Consider the following 17,466-nt stretch of genomic DNA (forward strand, 5'->3'; position numbering starts at 1 on the left):
ACGGTGTCATTACTGCCGGGCCGCATGCCAAGGGAAGACGCTGTCCACATATCTGTGTTCGGTTTGTACGCTGCATACTCTACTTTTGCCTTTTGCCCTTAATATATGGGGCAGCAAACTTTATTCTCCTGGGGTGGTTAATCTTAAAATACCCCACTGGTTGAAACCGACGGCAATGATGGATTAACCATCACGTGATAGAGGAAGACAGACAGCAGCATCTTCGGTATAACAAGGCTGATCTAATACCAAATATAATATTTACCGTCTGGTGTGGTTGAAAAATAAAACAATCGTGCTTTTCGGGGAAGGAGAAAAGTCTGCCTTCGCGCAGTCAAGTTTATGGCTACAGCGGCTGGACGAGGCCCCCGGAAGGATCAGTGTGGACTCAATGAGAGTCGGATATGACAAAGGCAACGTATCAGACAGGTACGGGTGTCTAAAGGCCTCACTGAACAACGAGGTCATTATATACGAAGACAGGGGGGAGGATCTAGGCTACTTAAAACCCACGATCAGGACCTCTAAACCCCCCGCATCGCCGGCTCTTGAAGAGCCCACACCCAGCGGATCGGAGCGCCTACAAAAACAGGTCGAGGCCCAAAAGGCTGAGTTAAGCAATTTGATAAAAGCCACACCGAAACCGAGTCTGATGTCGATAGCGAAGTTTATCCAATCGACGATCTCCCCAAAACGAGGCAAAAAACCACCCCACTTGTCCCCCAATCAGGTCGATACAAGAGAGCGGCAAATTAAGGCGTTGAAAAGGTTCACCTAGGACGACAGTTCGAAGCACCCGGAGGCGCCACTAACTGTTCGAACAAGGGCCGATATGGGGCAAGAAACACCACCAAGACTTCGACCAGCGTCCACACCGTCTGAACACGCGCAAATTGCCCTTACCGAATTCCTGGCCATAACAAAGGCAAACCGAGAGGTGAACCTGGCCACATGCAATAAGATCATGCAGACCTACCAGTACAACCGCCTAAAGTTACTGGAGGTGGAACTCGAAGAAGCCGAAGCAGCCATTTACAACAACGACACCCGATAGGTACTCAAAGGAAACATGTCGGGGAGGTATATGGCTGCATATAACATCACAGCAGGCTTCGTCAGCGCAGTCGATTCTGAGGGGCAGGAACAAGAGCCTCAGATCTTCAGTACACCACCACCCGGTGGTGGTAGTGGCCAGATGCACGAGAGTAATGCTGGATGATCGGATACTCCGGATGGCTCAAACCATCACGGGGGACCGTGACGCCGATGGCTCTCCCGTGGTCTGGGGGCTACCATCGCTGGAATGGATAAATGGGGTTCCAGGATATGGCAAGACAACTCGCATAGTCGGGGAATTCGATGAGGACGAGGAAGTCGTCATCGCGACCACAGTCGAGTCTGCCAAAGAACTTAAGGAGAAGCTGGCACACCGCTATGATGTTAAAGCCAAATCTAAGGTGCGCACTATGGCCTCCGTACTGGTCAATGATTTCGAGGGGGCGCAAAAATCAGCCGTCTTACGGTAGATGAAGCCCTCGTGAACCACTTCGGGGCCATAGTGATGGCAGCCCGATTATCGGGGGCCAAGAAGGTGGTCCTCATCGGAGACATTAACCAGCTGCCGTACATCGACAGGGAAAACCTGTTCAAGATGCGGTACAGCAGACCAACCCTGATAACAGGCACCGAAGTCTTGCACGCACCGAAACCCCAAGAATGTCGCCTTCGCCATCAGCGAGGTCTACAATGATATTTATAGCTCAAGCCCAATAATCCGTTCCCTGCGCATGGAAAGCTTCACGGGCGCGCGAATCTCATCAAGACAGAACTGGACCCTATACCTGGTCTTCACGCAGGAAGAGAAGAAGTTGCTGGTGGACCAGGGATACGGGAAAGGGGAGGGGTCGCGTGTCTTGACTATCCACGAGGCGCAGGGCCAGACGAGTGAGAGTGTCATCGTCATCCAGACGAGGAATGGGAGACTGCGAATACATGACAGCGTTTCGCACGCGATAGTCGCGGTGACTTGACACACCAAGGCCTGTGTCTACTACACCGACTACAGAGATGACGCGATCTGTCGTTTCGTCAGGACGGCGGCGGAGGCTACAGAAAAAGACATCCTCGAGCATAGTCTCAAGATGGCGATTCATAATAGAGACACCGCCGTCATTGAGAGTATTTTCGAGATGTCAAAATAAAATTCGAATAGGTTGGCTTGCTTGGGAGCAGTAAGGTGGTGGTGATATAGATAATATTAAAAAACATATTTTTAAGAAAACGATTACGCATGTAAATAATGTAAGATTAAGCTAGATATAAGTATAGTATATATATATAGTATAAGGAAAAAAAATAATAATAAAAAAAAGAGAAAAAAAAACAGAAATTGTACCATACATTAGAATAAGAACCGGTCGGTGGACTCACGTCTCTTTTGGAGACATTAAGTTAGTCTAACTTGAACAGCGATGTTGCTGAGTAACGCCTACCTTGATATAAAAAAAATAAAAATAAAAATTGCATGTTTTTAGAATAAAAAAGGACAAAGAAAACAAACAAAAAAAAACAAGCTAATCTAATAGTCACTTATAGCTTTGTTCAACATAGTGAGTATGGGTATACCACACCTGATGGTAAGAGATTATCGTAGCCTATAAACGTCTGCAATACTAAAAGCATTGTAAGCGCGTTGCCAACCTTATACGGCTTATAGTCCTATTTTCAGCAGCGCAATGATGCAGGCAAAATGTTAATCGTAAATCGAAATTAAAATAAATAATTTGCATATTAGTATAACAACCCTTTTAACTAACTTTACGTAAATGTTATAGTTTTTAACATTTTTAACTGTATCGTCATTATCAGTGTGTTTTTGGACAATATGTACAATCTTATTGCGCTATTTAAATGAGTGGAAAGACGATTGCGATACTTGTTTTTGAAGGTCATGTTAAAAAACGTTGTTTCATGGAGACTTGTGGAAGGAAATACAATAAAAATAAATCATACGAAGTCTCTCGATCAAAAAACGAATACTTTGGCTTTTCACTCAAATCTGTTTTGTTTGTTACGAACATTTGAATGAACATTTTTTTAAATAAAAAATATTTTATTGTTGTAATATTTTGTAATTTTTTGCATAGCTTTAAATTACACTGTTGTAACGTTGCGCTAGAACGTTACTGTGGTGATTGAAGTTATTTTTCATGATTCGTCATTCGCCTTCATCCTACATCTTCATTTTTATTTAACCTACCTACCGAAGAATACTGGATATATCACGAGGAATAATAGCCGGCCGGCTGATTTCCGGCAACTGTTACCGGTGGAGATCTCCGCCGGGCATCGGACGAAGCGAAGAGGAAGCCACCAGCGCCGGGGATCAGTCAGGCCAGTGTCGTTCTTTATTTTGAATGGTACGTGTCGCAGTTTGGGCCAGCCGAGGAAATATAGGCTTAAAATCAAGGTGCCTAACGCGCTTTATGTCGAACCCTACCCTCTATTCTGTTCGCGTTTTGCCTTCCACCCGTATTAACCAAATATTCTCAACCACTACTACCTATATCTCTCGCCGGTAACGCGACACTGTGACAGCGTAAGCCAAGAAAATATGAATGATTTATTTTCTAATTTATAAGTATTTTTGATCCCTAGCGAACGCCACGTTGGATTTAAGGGTAACAATATACTTACATTTTTCTGAAATTATCTGATCAAGTCCTTTAGAGCAGTCGTCGCGGAGGGCTGCTCTAAGCTCCGCACGTGAATCGCGTGTAGTGTGGTGGGGCTACCGCGGTAATTGCCGATGGTCGCTAAATAGTCGAAGAAGTGATATGTCGCTTTGGCGTGCCTCTAGAAATCCATTCCGATCAGGGCAGGAACTTCGAATCGCAAGTATTCCAGGAAGTGTGCAGAATTTTGAATCCTGTAAGTCACATCATTCAGTCGAGTAACCACTTTGTATGGACCGTCCCACTTGGTCTGCAACTTTGGCGATTTCCCTTTCCGGCGGGTTGGGTTATGCAGCCACACCAGTGACCCTTCCTTGAAGCCGCTCGTGTTCGATTTCCGGTCGTATCTGGTTTTCATGTTCTCGCTTGAATGTAACCCATTTTCCCGAACCAAGGCGTGTATATAGCGCATTTTTTCCCTTAAATCGCTGACATAGTCTTGTACGGTATTTAGTCCCTCCGGTGCCCCTCCAGTCAATAGGTCTACTGGTATTCGTAATTACCTACCGTAATTGACATACGCCGGGGTAGCTTTTATGCTTTCATGCTCGGCGGTTCGGTACGACAGAAGGAAGAGTGGTATATTGCTTTTGTTACTTACTGACTTGCTTTTGTTAGCTTTAATGCTACTTCATTAGATTCCTGCTTAACACCATGTTTGCAGACTTCCGAACACTGCCTTCGTGAGAGTGCGTCGGCACTCCCATGCAACTTTCCGCTCCAGTGTTTCGTCTTGAAGTCATACTCCTGATCCCGGGCAGGAGGCGAAGCCCCTTGCTTCTTCAGCTCCTGTATTTGTTCCTCGATCCTTTTCATCCTTGCTATCTGGGTCTTCTTCTGCGGACAGTTGAGCTGAATATGGCCCCTCTCGCCGCACTTATAGCACATAACTCCAGCACTTTTTTTCGCAGGAGCCTTAACCTCCTTGACTTCCTCAGAGACCTCGCGGATCTTATGTGACTGCCGTATGTCATGGCGAACAGCCTCGACCTCCAAAGCATGCGCCAATGCTTCCTTTAACGAGGTATGGTGACGAAGCCTCACTGCAGCTCTGACCTCCAGGTCTTTGATTCCGTCGACAAATGCTTGAACAATATTCGTGTCAACCATCTTGGTGTCTGCTCCTGGGTGTGCCTTCCTGACGAGTTTCTCAATTTCCAACGCCCATTGTTGTAGTCCTTCTCCTGAGCGTTGGACTCTGTCACGCAGTTGGGCACGGAACACGTGCTCCAGGTGTCGCTCCCCGTATCGGGATTCAAATGCCTCCATCAAGTCTTGGAACCCGTTTCCTGTATGTGGCAGTGCTTCCAGAACCGACAAAGCTTGCCCCCTGAGCGCAACAGTGAGAGCGGTCAGGCATTGTTCTTCCGTCCATCCGTTGGCAGTAGCAACAGTCTGGAATTGTCGACGATAAGCGTTCCACGAAGTAGTGCCGTCGTATGGAGGCACTTTCACTTTTGCTCCTTGCCCCACTCCGGTAGTTCCACTAGACATCGCGATTCTCATGGTTTCAAGACGTACTACTCTCTTCTGTAGTTCAGCGAGGCCGGTTTTCATATTTTCAAGATCCAATCCTAACCCGGTAACTCGTTCTTCCACTACGTCGACATCTTTTCGAAGCTTAGTCACCGCGTCACTAACATCTTTTACAGCCCAAAGCGTTTTTTCTTGGAGCTCTTTTTGTTGCTCTTGTGATTCTTGCAATTTGAAACGTGTTTGCTCTTGTGATTCTTGCAAAGCACGAATTTCAGCCTTTTGTTGCTCTTGTGATTCTTGCAAAGCACCACGAATTTCAACCCTTTGCTGCTCTTGTGATTCTTGCAAAGCACGAATTTCAGCCCTTTGCAGCTCTATTAATTTAATTAAACTTCCTAACTGAAGAGCCACTTGAGAGTCTGTAGAAGCTACGGTGTCGCTGGTGGACGTGGTAAGGTGGGCGGGTCCGGTGGGCGGAGCTTGAGACAAAGTGGGCGGGGCCTGAGCCTGAGTGGGCGGGCCCTGAGCCCGAGTGGGCGGGGCCTGAGTCTGAGTGGGCGGGGCCTGAGCCCGAGTGGGCGGGGCCTGGTGGGCGTGGTCAGTGGGCGGGGCATGATAGGCAGGGTCAGTGGGCGGGGCTTGGTCCACGGTGGGCGGAGCTTGGTTCCCAGTAGGTGTGGCCTCCGCAGCTCGTTGCGCCCTTGTCCTGACGCCCTTGAAGTCCTTAAAGTCTTCTCTCGGAGTCAATGGCATCTCCAAATCCCACTTCTGACACCAGTTGTTACGTGTTAGGGTTCGAAGGATTTGGAGAGAAAGATCTGCTGACTCTTTTCAAGACTTTATTTACAAGCACTAGGTCCAACACAAAGCACTATGTTCAAACACTAAGCACTAACAATGTCCTATGTCGTAGCCAATGTCGTAGGTTTCGCTGGTACCACTCTTGATCACTAGTTTTCACTCTTGAAGTCGCCTCGAAGATCGCTCAAACTGAACTATCCTCGCTCGCCTCGCTGCGGCTATTTATATCGGCCGAGACGAAGCCCAGACCATTCTGGAAAGTTCGCGCATGTACCCGGTTTTCAAGACTATACTTCTATATAGTTCCACAGTTGTTCCTCTAACGCCATCTAGTATTGAGTAGAGAGTTTCATGGTGTTTCTGTCTTTGCGTGGTTTCAATGGTTGCCGCTAGATGGCGCTAGTTTCTTTGTGTGTCCTTAACAATATGATACGCCACTGGATGTTTACTTTTAAAAACACTTGAAGTTGAATTATGGCTTACTAAGTCCGCATTTTGAATTTTTATATTTTTTTATGTACCCAGTGTCACTCGAGGCATCAAGACAAATCCTGAGACACCTCAAACGTTTAACGCTTTCAAGCCATAGGATAGCTATTTTTAAATGGGTTCTAGGTGTTGGAATATCTATCTATAATCTATATCTATCTATAATCTATAATATATATAATCTATAATCTATAATATATATAAAAGCGAAAGGTCATTCATCACGAAATCTCCGAAACTTTAATTTTTATTTTATTTTTAATTTAACAGGTTTACCTACAGCTATTTACATTAATATAACTTAAAATTAATGACAAATATTACAAAATTAAATGCAATAACTAATTAAAGGTAAACACCACATGCATAACAATAAAGACATTACACAAAAATTACACAAAAAATTACAATCAGCAAACTTACTAGTTAAACTTAGTTATCTAAAAATATTCAAAACTAGAAAAAGAAAAGTTGTCCGCTGATGGTACCAGAATATAATAAAATTACAAAGACATTGTCAAATACTGTACATATATTTTGACACATTTTTACGGTAGGAATAGAAGGAATCAGCGTGAAGGTCAACCAAACCACTACAGCCGTTTATAAATTTAGAGATTCGTGGCACAAGGGAACTAGAACCTAGAACAGTTCTTCTAAGAGGGGGGCATAGAGGGGTAATTGGTCTCCTAGGAGTACGCTTGGGAACACGGAGGTTAAAAGAGTGTAACAAATGTGGACAATCAACTTTGTTGTTAAAAGTTTTGTAGACAAACATTGCGTCTAATAGTTCTCTACGTTTTTCTAATGATAGTAGACCAAAATACTGAAGTCTACTACTGTAAGAAGTTACTTTTTTTGTCTTTCCTTCGGAGAACGAAAGATGCCACAAAAATCGTTTTTGTATTCGCTCTAAACGTAAAGAGTGTACACAGTAATGCGGACGCCACACCACACTGCAATATTCCAAGATACTGCGAACCAAAGAGTTAAATAATAATATTTTAGAATTTCTATGTTTGAGGTCTTTAGTGTACCTGATCACAAATCCCAACATTTTAGAAGCCTTGTTGCAAATATTCTCAATATGAGGAACAAAAGTAATTTTCCTATCAAACAAAATACCTAGATCTTTAATAGTGTCCACCTCCTGAATCAAATTGTCGTGAATATGGTATTCAAATGTATGATTATATTGCTTTCTAGAGAACGACAAGAAGAAACATTTTTTATAATTCAGTTGCATATTATTTAACCTGCACCATTCGATGAGCTTGTCAATATCGCTTTGCAACAACGTAGCGTCAGAAACTGATTCTATAATTCTCAAAAATTTTAAATCGTCAGCAAACAAATAGGGTACAGAAAACTGAAGGTAATTAGGTAGATCATTTATAAATATGTTAAACAAGACAGGCCCCAAATGAGAACCCTGAGGCACACCTACTACGAGTGCTAGAGCTAAATCCGTTCACTACTACATAGAAACCTCTGTTCGATAAGTAAGATGATATCCAAGACAAAAATGTCCCTGTGATCCCGTAATGTGACAACTTATCGATTAATATTTCATGTTGAACTCTGTCGAAGGCTTTACTGAAATCTGTATAGATAACGTCAACTTGTTTACCAGCATCGACAGCCTCCACTAAATATTCAGTGAACATACTAAGATTAGTGCAAGTAGATCTAGAACTTACAAATCCGTGTTGGTGTTCACTAATATACATACGAAAATGTCTCTGAAGGACAGGACAAACAAGTGATTCAAATATTTTGCCAAATGCAGAAAGTATTGAAATAGGCCTATAATTTGAAACACTTTCCTCACTTCCATTCTTGTAAACTGGAACTACTTTTGCTGTTTTCCATACTGAAGGAAAAACACCTGTAGAAAGAGAGGTATTAAAGATTGTTAGTAACGGATGAACTAATTCACCCGCTAATGTTTTAATGAAAGAAGGAGGCACATCGTCTGGACCTGCTCCTTTATTATCATCCAAAGTTACTAATTTAGCTAGAATACTTTCTTTATCCAATAATGGCGCTTCAAGGGACATTGAATTTAATTTTAAGGATAAAAGGAAATCTGAACGGACAACGTTTGTTTTTGTGTTATGATTCTGTTCATAAACAGAGGAAAAATTACTTGCAAACATATCGCATATGATCTTCGTATCAGACGTAGTTATATTCCCATCAGACATACTAGCTGGATATCGACTAGAACCACCTCTTTTACTTTTAACTAGAGACCAAAACAACTTAGGATTCTTGGTTAATCCAACTTCTAGCTTCCCCATGTAATCATTGTAACAACATGTAGCCAGCCTTTCACACCTGCTACCAACAATATTCAATTCAATTCGATCACGAGGGTTCTTATATTTTTTATATCGAAGTCTTATTTTATTTTTTTCTTTGAGATTTTTAATTAATTTTTTACTAAACCACGGCGGACAAGAACTAGTTTTAACTTTCTTTAATGGAACGAATTGCTCTATTGCCTTGTTTAGAACTTCATAAAACCTGCCAACCTTCTCATCAACATCATTATTCCTACCAAGCAGTTGTTTCCAGTCCAGTTGATTGAAATATTCACGAATGGAATCATAGTCGGCCCTTTTGAAATTGTGTTCTATAGTCTCAGGATTGTATGGCAATCTTTTATCCTCCGAAGAATCAACAGTTATTAACAATGGTGGATGATAGCAATCTACTACACTGAGTGAACAAACACTTTTATTAACAACACAAGAACCAACATTAGACAGTACTAGATCCAAAGTACGATCAGATTTATTTGTTACGTGGTTGAATTGAGTAATTTTGTTGACCAGAGTAAAATCCAATAGATGCTTACACAAAGTTGGTAAGAAAGTAGTATGACAAACACTATCAATTAACTTCCAATTAATCTGACTCAAATTGAAGTCGCCGATAATACAAATCGGTGAGGAATATTTTTCCAAGACAGAACTACAGTTCTTTGTAAATATTTTAAGGGAATCAAGACGAACAGGAGGCGCCATATATACTGCACATAGAGCTAGTTGATTCACCTTACATGATAGACGGACATTAATTGTCACCCACAAGTCTTCACACGAACTCTCCCAAAGAGGCATTCGTTTAGATTGAATGCTCCTTAATACAGCTATCAACACGCCACCACCATGAGTTTCCCTATCTCTTCTATAAACTATATAACGATCGTTAAACAACTCACCGTCCAATACTGAGTTATTAAGCCATGTTTCTGTTAAAATTATAACATCGTAATTATTACAACACATATTATTATAAAATGTTTGAGTTTTGGTTCGAAGACCTCGACAATTTTGATAATATATATTTAATTGAGAGAACTTTAACAAGATATAAATAAAAAAACATGCATCAAAATACAGAAGTGCTATTAAGCTAATTTATCCAAGTCCACCATATCCCTAATGAATAAGTATCCTGAGTCATCACTTTTTCTTACAAAAATTCTTCCACTTCTCACCCACACATATTTATAACCCTTTTCTTTAGCCCGAATTCGAACTGCAGCGTGAAGTGCCTTATTTTGAGGAGATAGATGTTCTTGAATGAAAACAGGTGACTTTTCACCACCAAAACCCAAGTGTGCAGTATTTAATTTGTTGGTTGGGTTACTTTTGTTAAATTTGTACGTTGCAGCTATCACTTGATCACGAATTCTGGTTGAAGTCAACTGTACTACTATTGACCTGGGGCGAGTAGTTGCTGCGCTAAGTTTGGCCACGCGGGTACAATTTAAAATATCATGCTCATTCAGCTTACAGTCAATAGTGTTTCCCAGTTGAGAGATAATTGTCATTAGGTTTTCATTTTTCTTTTCCGGTACACATTGAATTTCTAAGTTATTGGACCTCGATTGTTGTTCAAGATAATTTATACGTCTTGTGAGATCAATCACTTTAGAATTTAGCTTGTTGTTGTCTTCCTTCAGCTCCTTTACGGTCTCAGCTGCGACTTTTTGTTGCCCTTCTATGCGATCAAATCGTTCGTTCATAAATGACATGGAGTCAGTGATGTGTTCCATTTCCTCTTTTATGGGTGCAAGTTGTTCATTAAGGTTTCTAATCAAGCAGTCGCTCAGTTTCATATACATGGTGTCTAATTGTTCCTTAAGAACATCTTGAACCACCGTACGAACCACATCAGCAGTCACGAAATCAGTTGAAGGTAACGTAGCCTCAGTAGGTGGCGAATTAAGAGCAACCCTTTTGCTTCCTCTGGTTGTGGATATATTTTTAATGGGGGTTGTATCTGTTTTTGACGTCTTTGGCAGTTTACTCTTACACGTTGGACATTTCCAATGATCAGGTTTTCCAACTAATTTAGTTAAAGACAGGCACTCATAATGAAATCTTTTCATACAGCTATTACATCTGATGAAACCCTCATCACCGACCCCATCCCCATCACAGCAACCCCAAGGTGTAAATTCAGACATTATTGTTGAATAACTATATCAATATTCTTCAATTTCGAAAATAACAACTTTAAAAATAATGAGTCAAAAAATTAACTTTATAAAGATGACGTAAAAAAATGACATTTACAAGTAATACAAAAAAAAATATATACAATAAAATTAACAGAAGGAGAGAAAAAACATACAATGAATGCAAAAAATATAATACCTAATAACTTAAATAGAATTAAAACTACAAAAAAATGTTTATAGGATGTTCATGAGATTCGATCCAGTGACATCTGGTGAAAATGTTTACGTATGTCTATGAAATCACACCACAAGGCCGACACAATAGTTGATTTGTCTAAATTATGAAACCGTTTATATAGAAATGCCTGTGACGAAGATAACGATATTGTTTCGACTATTATGAACTTTTAAAATTCACTGACACTTTTTATCGTATACCGTCTTTTTCAAATTGTGCACGGGGCAAAAGTTTTTGATTTCGATTATATCCCAAAAACTAACGAAGCACAAACACAACTGGGATAGTGTTCGGCTCTCTCTCAGGTTCACACACTCACCAATGTAATTAGTACCACCAACGAGCAAAACTTACAATTTTATTGAATAAAAATAGACGCAGAGTAAGCGAATATGCCTTTACACTCCGGTAGATTAACACCTACAAACTTGAAATTTGGCAGGTAGGCTCCTTATAAGACGTAGGCATCCACTAAGAACGGATTTTACGAAACTCGACCCCTACGGGGGTGAAATGGGGGTTGCAAGTTTGTATGAAAGTCCTATGATTTTGAAGTAAGAGACTTGAAATTTAAAATGTATGCTCTATAGATGATGAGAAGGTGTCCAAATAATATATCTTTAGAAATCAACTCCCTTTTGGGGTTAAAACGGGGGATGGTAGGTTGATTCACTCATCACAAAATCTCCGAAACTATAACACCTACAAACTTGGAATTTGGCAGGTAGGCTCCTTATAGAGCGTAAACTACTGCTATGAATGGATTTTACGAAACTCGATCCCTAAGGAGGTAAAACGGGAGTTGGAAGTTTGTATGAAAGTCCTATGTTTTTGAAGTAAGAGAGTTGAAATTAAAATATATGCTCTATAAATGGTGAGAAGGTGTCCAAATAATGTATCTTTAGCAATCAACTCCCTTTTGGGGTTAAAATGGGGGATAGTAGGTTAACTCACTCATCACGAAATCTCCGAAACTATAACACCTACATACTTGAAATTTGGCAAGTAGGTTTTGTATAGGACGTAAACATCCGCTAAGAACGAATTTTACGAAACTCGACACCTAAGAGGATAAAACGGGGGTCGGAAGTTTGTATGAAAGGCCTATGTTTTTAAAGTAAAAGACGAAATTTAAAATGTATGACTCTATAGATGGTGAAAAGGAGTCCAAATAATGCATCGTAATCTATATATACAAAAGAGAAAGGTCACTGACTCACTCATCACTAGAACTCAAAAACCGCTGGATGGTCCACCCATCCAGGATGGATAAAGATGAAATTTAGCAGGGAGGTAGATTATAGTTAGTAAACGTCCGCTAAGAACGGATTTTTTGATATTCCACTGCTAAGGGCAAACGCCCTTAAGGGCAAAACCCTTGGGGTTGATTGTTTGTACTAAACATATACAGCAGCTATAAGTTCGCCTGCTAGGTTATTTATACTGCAGCCTGAAAATAAAACTAAAAATGTGGTGTATAGAGAGGTATTAAAAATAACTAATAAATTATACTAAATTGTGCCTTTTAAAAAATTACTCAGCGTGATAAGCATTTCAAGTGACTGAAATAAAAAAATAATTTGCTTTAGCGTCTTGATAGTAATGCATATCTTCATAACCACGCGAACGTAGTCGCGGGCAACAGTTGTGTAACAATAAATCCCCAAAAGTGTATGTCCAAAAGTGTGTTTATCTCAAAATTTACTGAACGGCTTTTCATGCGGTTTTACCAACGGAGAGAGGGCTTCAAGAGGAAGGTTTACGGAACGACTAAGCCGATTTTGATGAGATTTTGAGTTTTACTGGAAGTTTGCCGGGAAAACTTTGTGACTCACTGATTTAAACGCGGGCGAAGCCGCGGGCACAACTAGTAATTATATATAAATATATTGTTATATTGAGGAAAGCCGGGATGTCTTGCGCGAACTCAGTAAGGCCTTTGTCCAGCAGTGGACTGACTAACTGACTTGATATAACGCTTAAACAGATAGTCGATTCCGTATTCATCATCATCATCATCTTCACTTTAGCTTGATACAGTCTACTGCTGGACATAGGCCTCCGCAAGTTCAAGCTTCTCCTGTGTGTTTGCCATAGTCACCACGGTGGGCAGGCGGATTGGTGACCGCAGGGCTGGATTTGTCGCACCGAAGACGCTGCTGTCCGTCTTCAGCCTGTGTATTTCAAATCCAGCAGTTGGATGGTTATCCCGCCACCGGTCGGCTTTTTAAGTTCCAAGGTGGTAGTGGAACTATGTTATCTCTTAGTCGCCTTTTACGACACCCACGGGAAGATAGGGGGCGGTTATATATTTTATTGCCGTAACAACACAGATATTTTGTCCAAATGAAAGTCCAGTAAAAAAATAAATAAAACAACTACCGCAGGTTAGCTGGAAGAGACTTCTTCTAGAGTTATCTCTACCGGTTTTCTACATATAAATTATATACTGTGTATAACGCCTGACTGAGCGCAGTAGTCAGTGGTCGTCGTCCGGGCTACATCTGACGCCCGTTAGCAATAGTTTTCATTCATTAGTTTTGTTTCATTGCATATTGGAAAATTACTTAAATCGGAAACATCGACATTTTTTTTATTGTCCGCTTAACTTAAACACGTCAATACGCCAACATGCCAAAACTCCAACACGCCAACACGCCAATGTACCAATACGCCAACACGCCAACGCACCAACACGCCAATACGCCAACACGCCAATACGCCAACACGCCAACACGCCTATACGCCAATGCGCCAACACGCCAACACGCCAATGTGCCAATACGCCAACACGCCAACATGCCAACACGCCAATACGCCAACACGCCAATACGCCAACACGCCAACATGCCAACATGCCAACACGCCAATACGCCAACACGCCAATACGCCAACACGCCAATACGCCAATGTGCCAATACGCCAACACGCCAACAGTCCAACACGCCAATATGCCAACACGCCAATACGCCAACACGCCAATACGCCAATGCGCCAACACACCAACACGCCAATGTGCCAATACGCCAACACGCCAACGCGCCAACACGCCAATGTGCCAATACGCCAACACGCCAACGTGCCAACACGCCAATACGCCAACACGCCAATACGCCAACACGCCAATACGCCAACACGCCAACATGCCAACACGCCAATACGCCAACACGCCAATACGCCAACACTCCAACACTCCAACACGCCAATACGCCAACACGTCAACACTCCAACACGCCAACACTCCAACACGCCAATACGCCAACACGCCAACACTCCAACACGCCAATGCGCCAACACGCCAACACGCCAATACGCCAACACCCCAACACCCCAACATGCTAAAACCCCAACACGCCTACACGTCAACACGCCAATACGCCAACATGCCAACATGCCAACACGCCAACACGCCAACACGCCAACACGCCAACACGCCAACACGCCAACACGCCAACACGCCAACACGCCAACACGCCAACACGCCAACACGCCAACACGCCAACACGCCAACACGCCAACACGCCAACACGCCAACACGCCAACACACCAACATGCCAACGTGCCAATACGCCAACACGCCAACACGCCAACACGCCAATACGCCAACACACCAATATGCCAATGTGCCAATACGCCAACACGCCAACAGTCCAACATGCCAACACGCCAATACGCCATCACGCCAACACGCCATTACGCCAACACGCCAATACGCCAACACGCCAATATGCCAATGTGCCAATACGCCAACACGCCAACAGTCCAACATGCCAACACGCCAATACGCCAACACGCCAACACGCCAACACGCCAACACGCCAATACGCCAATGCGCCAATGCGCCAACACACCAACACGCCAATGCGCCAACGTGCCAACGCGCCAATGTGCCAATACGCCAACACGCCAACGCGCCAACACGCCAATACGCCAACACGCCAATACGCCAACACGCCAATACGCCAATGTGCCAATACGCCAACATGCCAACGCGCCAACACGCCAACACGCAAACACGCCAATACGCCAATGCGCCAAGACGCCAATACGCAATTGCGCCAACACGCCAACACGCCTATGCGCCAACGTGCCAACGCGCCAATGCGCCAACACGACAGGACGCCAACAAAATTAATAACGAACCGTTATTTAAGAACTCACTATAGAGGGCGCCACGGTTCGCTTAAACCGAAAATAAAAATCATCATATCAAAAGTTTCGCTCTAGCGGATAAATCGTTCCATAGCTTAATTGGCTAGAGCGCCGACACGGTCAGTCGGAGACGCGGGTTCGAATCCCGCTGGAGCGGTCAATTTTTGATATGATATTCAAAAATGTTTAGAATTCCTAATGTGTGGGTAACACAAAAATAAAATCGTGCATATTAAAAATAGCACGGTGTCGTCTCTTGTCAAAGATTTTCATTGTAATATGAAACTTTGAATAGTTACGGGTCTCTGTAAAGAACTCACTATAGACGGCGCCACGGTTCGCTTAAACCGAAAATAAAAATCATCGTATCAAAAGTTTCGCTCTAGCGGGTAAATCGTTCCATAGCTTAATTGGCTAGAGCGCCGACACGGTCAGTCGGAGACGCGGGTTCGAATCCCGCTAGAGCGGTCAATTTTTGATATGATATTCAAAAATGAAAACTATTGCTAACGGGCGTCAGATGTAGCCCGGACGACGACCACTGACTACTGCGCTCAGTCAGGCGTTATACACATTATATAATTTATATGTAGAAAACCGGTAGAGATAACTCTAGAAGAAGTCTCTTCCAGCTAACCTGCGGTAGTTGTTTTATTTATTTTTTTACTGGACTTTCATTTGGACAAAATATCTGTGTTGTTACGGCAATAAAATATATAACTGCCCCCTATCTTCCCGTGGGTGTCGTAAAAGGCGACTAAGAGATAACATAGTTCCACTACCACCTTGGAACTTAAAAAGCCGACCGGTGGCGGGATAACCATCCAACTGCTGGATTTGAAATACACAGGCTGAAGACGGACAGCAGCGTCTTCGGTGCGACAAATCCAGCCCTGCGGTCACCAATCCGCCTGCCCACCGTGGTGACTATGGCAAACACACATGAGAAGCTTGAACTTGCGGAGGCCTATGTCCAGCAGTAGACTGTATCAAGCTAAAGTGAAGATGATGATGATGATGAATACGGAATCGACTATCTGTTTAAGCGTTATATCAAGTCAGTTAGTCAGTCCACTGCTGGACAAAGGCCTTACTGAGTTCGCGCAAGACATCCCGGCTTTCCGCAATATAACAATATATTTATATATAATTACTAGTTGTGCCCGCGGCTTCGCCCGCGTTTAAATCAGTGAGTCACAAAGTTTTCCCGGCAAACTTCCAGTAAAACTCAAAATCTCATCAAAATCGACTTAGTCGTTCCGTAAACCTTTCTCTTGAAGCCCTCTCTCCATTGGTAAAACCGCATGAAAAGCCGTTCAGTAAATTTTGAGATAAACACACTTTTGGACATACACTTTTGGGGATTTATTGTTACACAACTGTTGCCCGCGACTACGTTCGCGTGGTTATGAAGATATGCATTACTATCAAGACGCTAAAGCAAATTATTTTTTTATTTCAGTCACTTGAAATGCTTATCACGCTGAGTAATTTTTTAAAAGGCACAATTTAGTATAATTTATTAGTTATTTTTATAAAACCTCTCTATACACCACATTTTTAGTTTTATTTTCAGGCTGCAGTATAAATAACCTAGCAGGCGAACTTATAGCTGCTGTATATGTTTAGTACAAACTATCAACCCCAATCAAACGCCCTTAGCAGTGGAATATCAAAAAATCCGTTCTTAGCGGACGTTTACTAACTATAATCTACCTCCCTGCTAAATTTCATCTTTATCCATCCTGGATGGGTAGACCATCCAGTGGTTTTTGAGTTCTCGTGATGAGTGAGTCAGTGACCTTTCTCTTTTGTATATATAGATTACGATGCATTATTTGGACTCCTTTTCACCATCTATAGAGCCATACATTTTAAATTTCGTCTCTTACTTTAAAAACATAGGCTTTTCATACAAACTTCCGACCCCCGTTTTATCCTCTTAGGTGTCGAGTTTCGTAAAATTCGTTCTTAGCGGATGTTTACGTCCTATACAAAACCTACTTGCCAAATTTCAAGTATGTAGGTGTTATAGTTTCGGAGATTTCGTGATGAGTAAGTCAACCTACCATCCTCCGTTTTAACCCCAAAAGGGAGTT

The 17,466-nt window shown here is 42.3% G+C and overlaps 1 protein-coding gene across 1 annotated transcript; it reads right to left on the reverse strand.

Moving 5' to 3' along the window:
* Positions 1–774: 774 nt before the first annotated feature.
* Positions 775–8,803, reverse strand: LOC123664276. The gene is made up of 2 exons (XM_045598868.1): positions 8,332–8,803; positions 775–878 (listed from the first exon to the last, which is right to left on the reverse strand). The coding sequence occupies exons 1-2, from the start codon at positions 8,801–8,803 to the stop codon at positions 775–777; spliced, it is 576 nt and encodes a 191-aa protein (XP_045454824.1).
* Positions 8,804–17,466: the final 8,663 nt, after the last annotated feature.

The sequence above is a fragment of the Melitaea cinxia genome, chromosome 21 (genome assembly GCF_905220565.1).
Source record: "Melitaea cinxia chromosome 21, ilMelCinx1.1, whole genome shotgun sequence".
Taxonomy (NCBI): Eukaryota; Metazoa; Arthropoda; class Insecta; order Lepidoptera; family Nymphalidae; genus Melitaea; species Melitaea cinxia.

Coding starts and splice junctions, on each gene's coding strand:
- LOC123664276 (XM_045598868.1), bottom strand. CDS start 8,803: ATGGGGAAGCTAGAAGTTGGATTAACCAAGAATCCTAAGTTGTTTTGG. Junction 879..8,331: donor TCCAGTTTACAAGAATGGAA/GTGAGGAAAGTG, acceptor GCGCGTGTTCAG/ACGGTGTGGACGCTGGTCGA.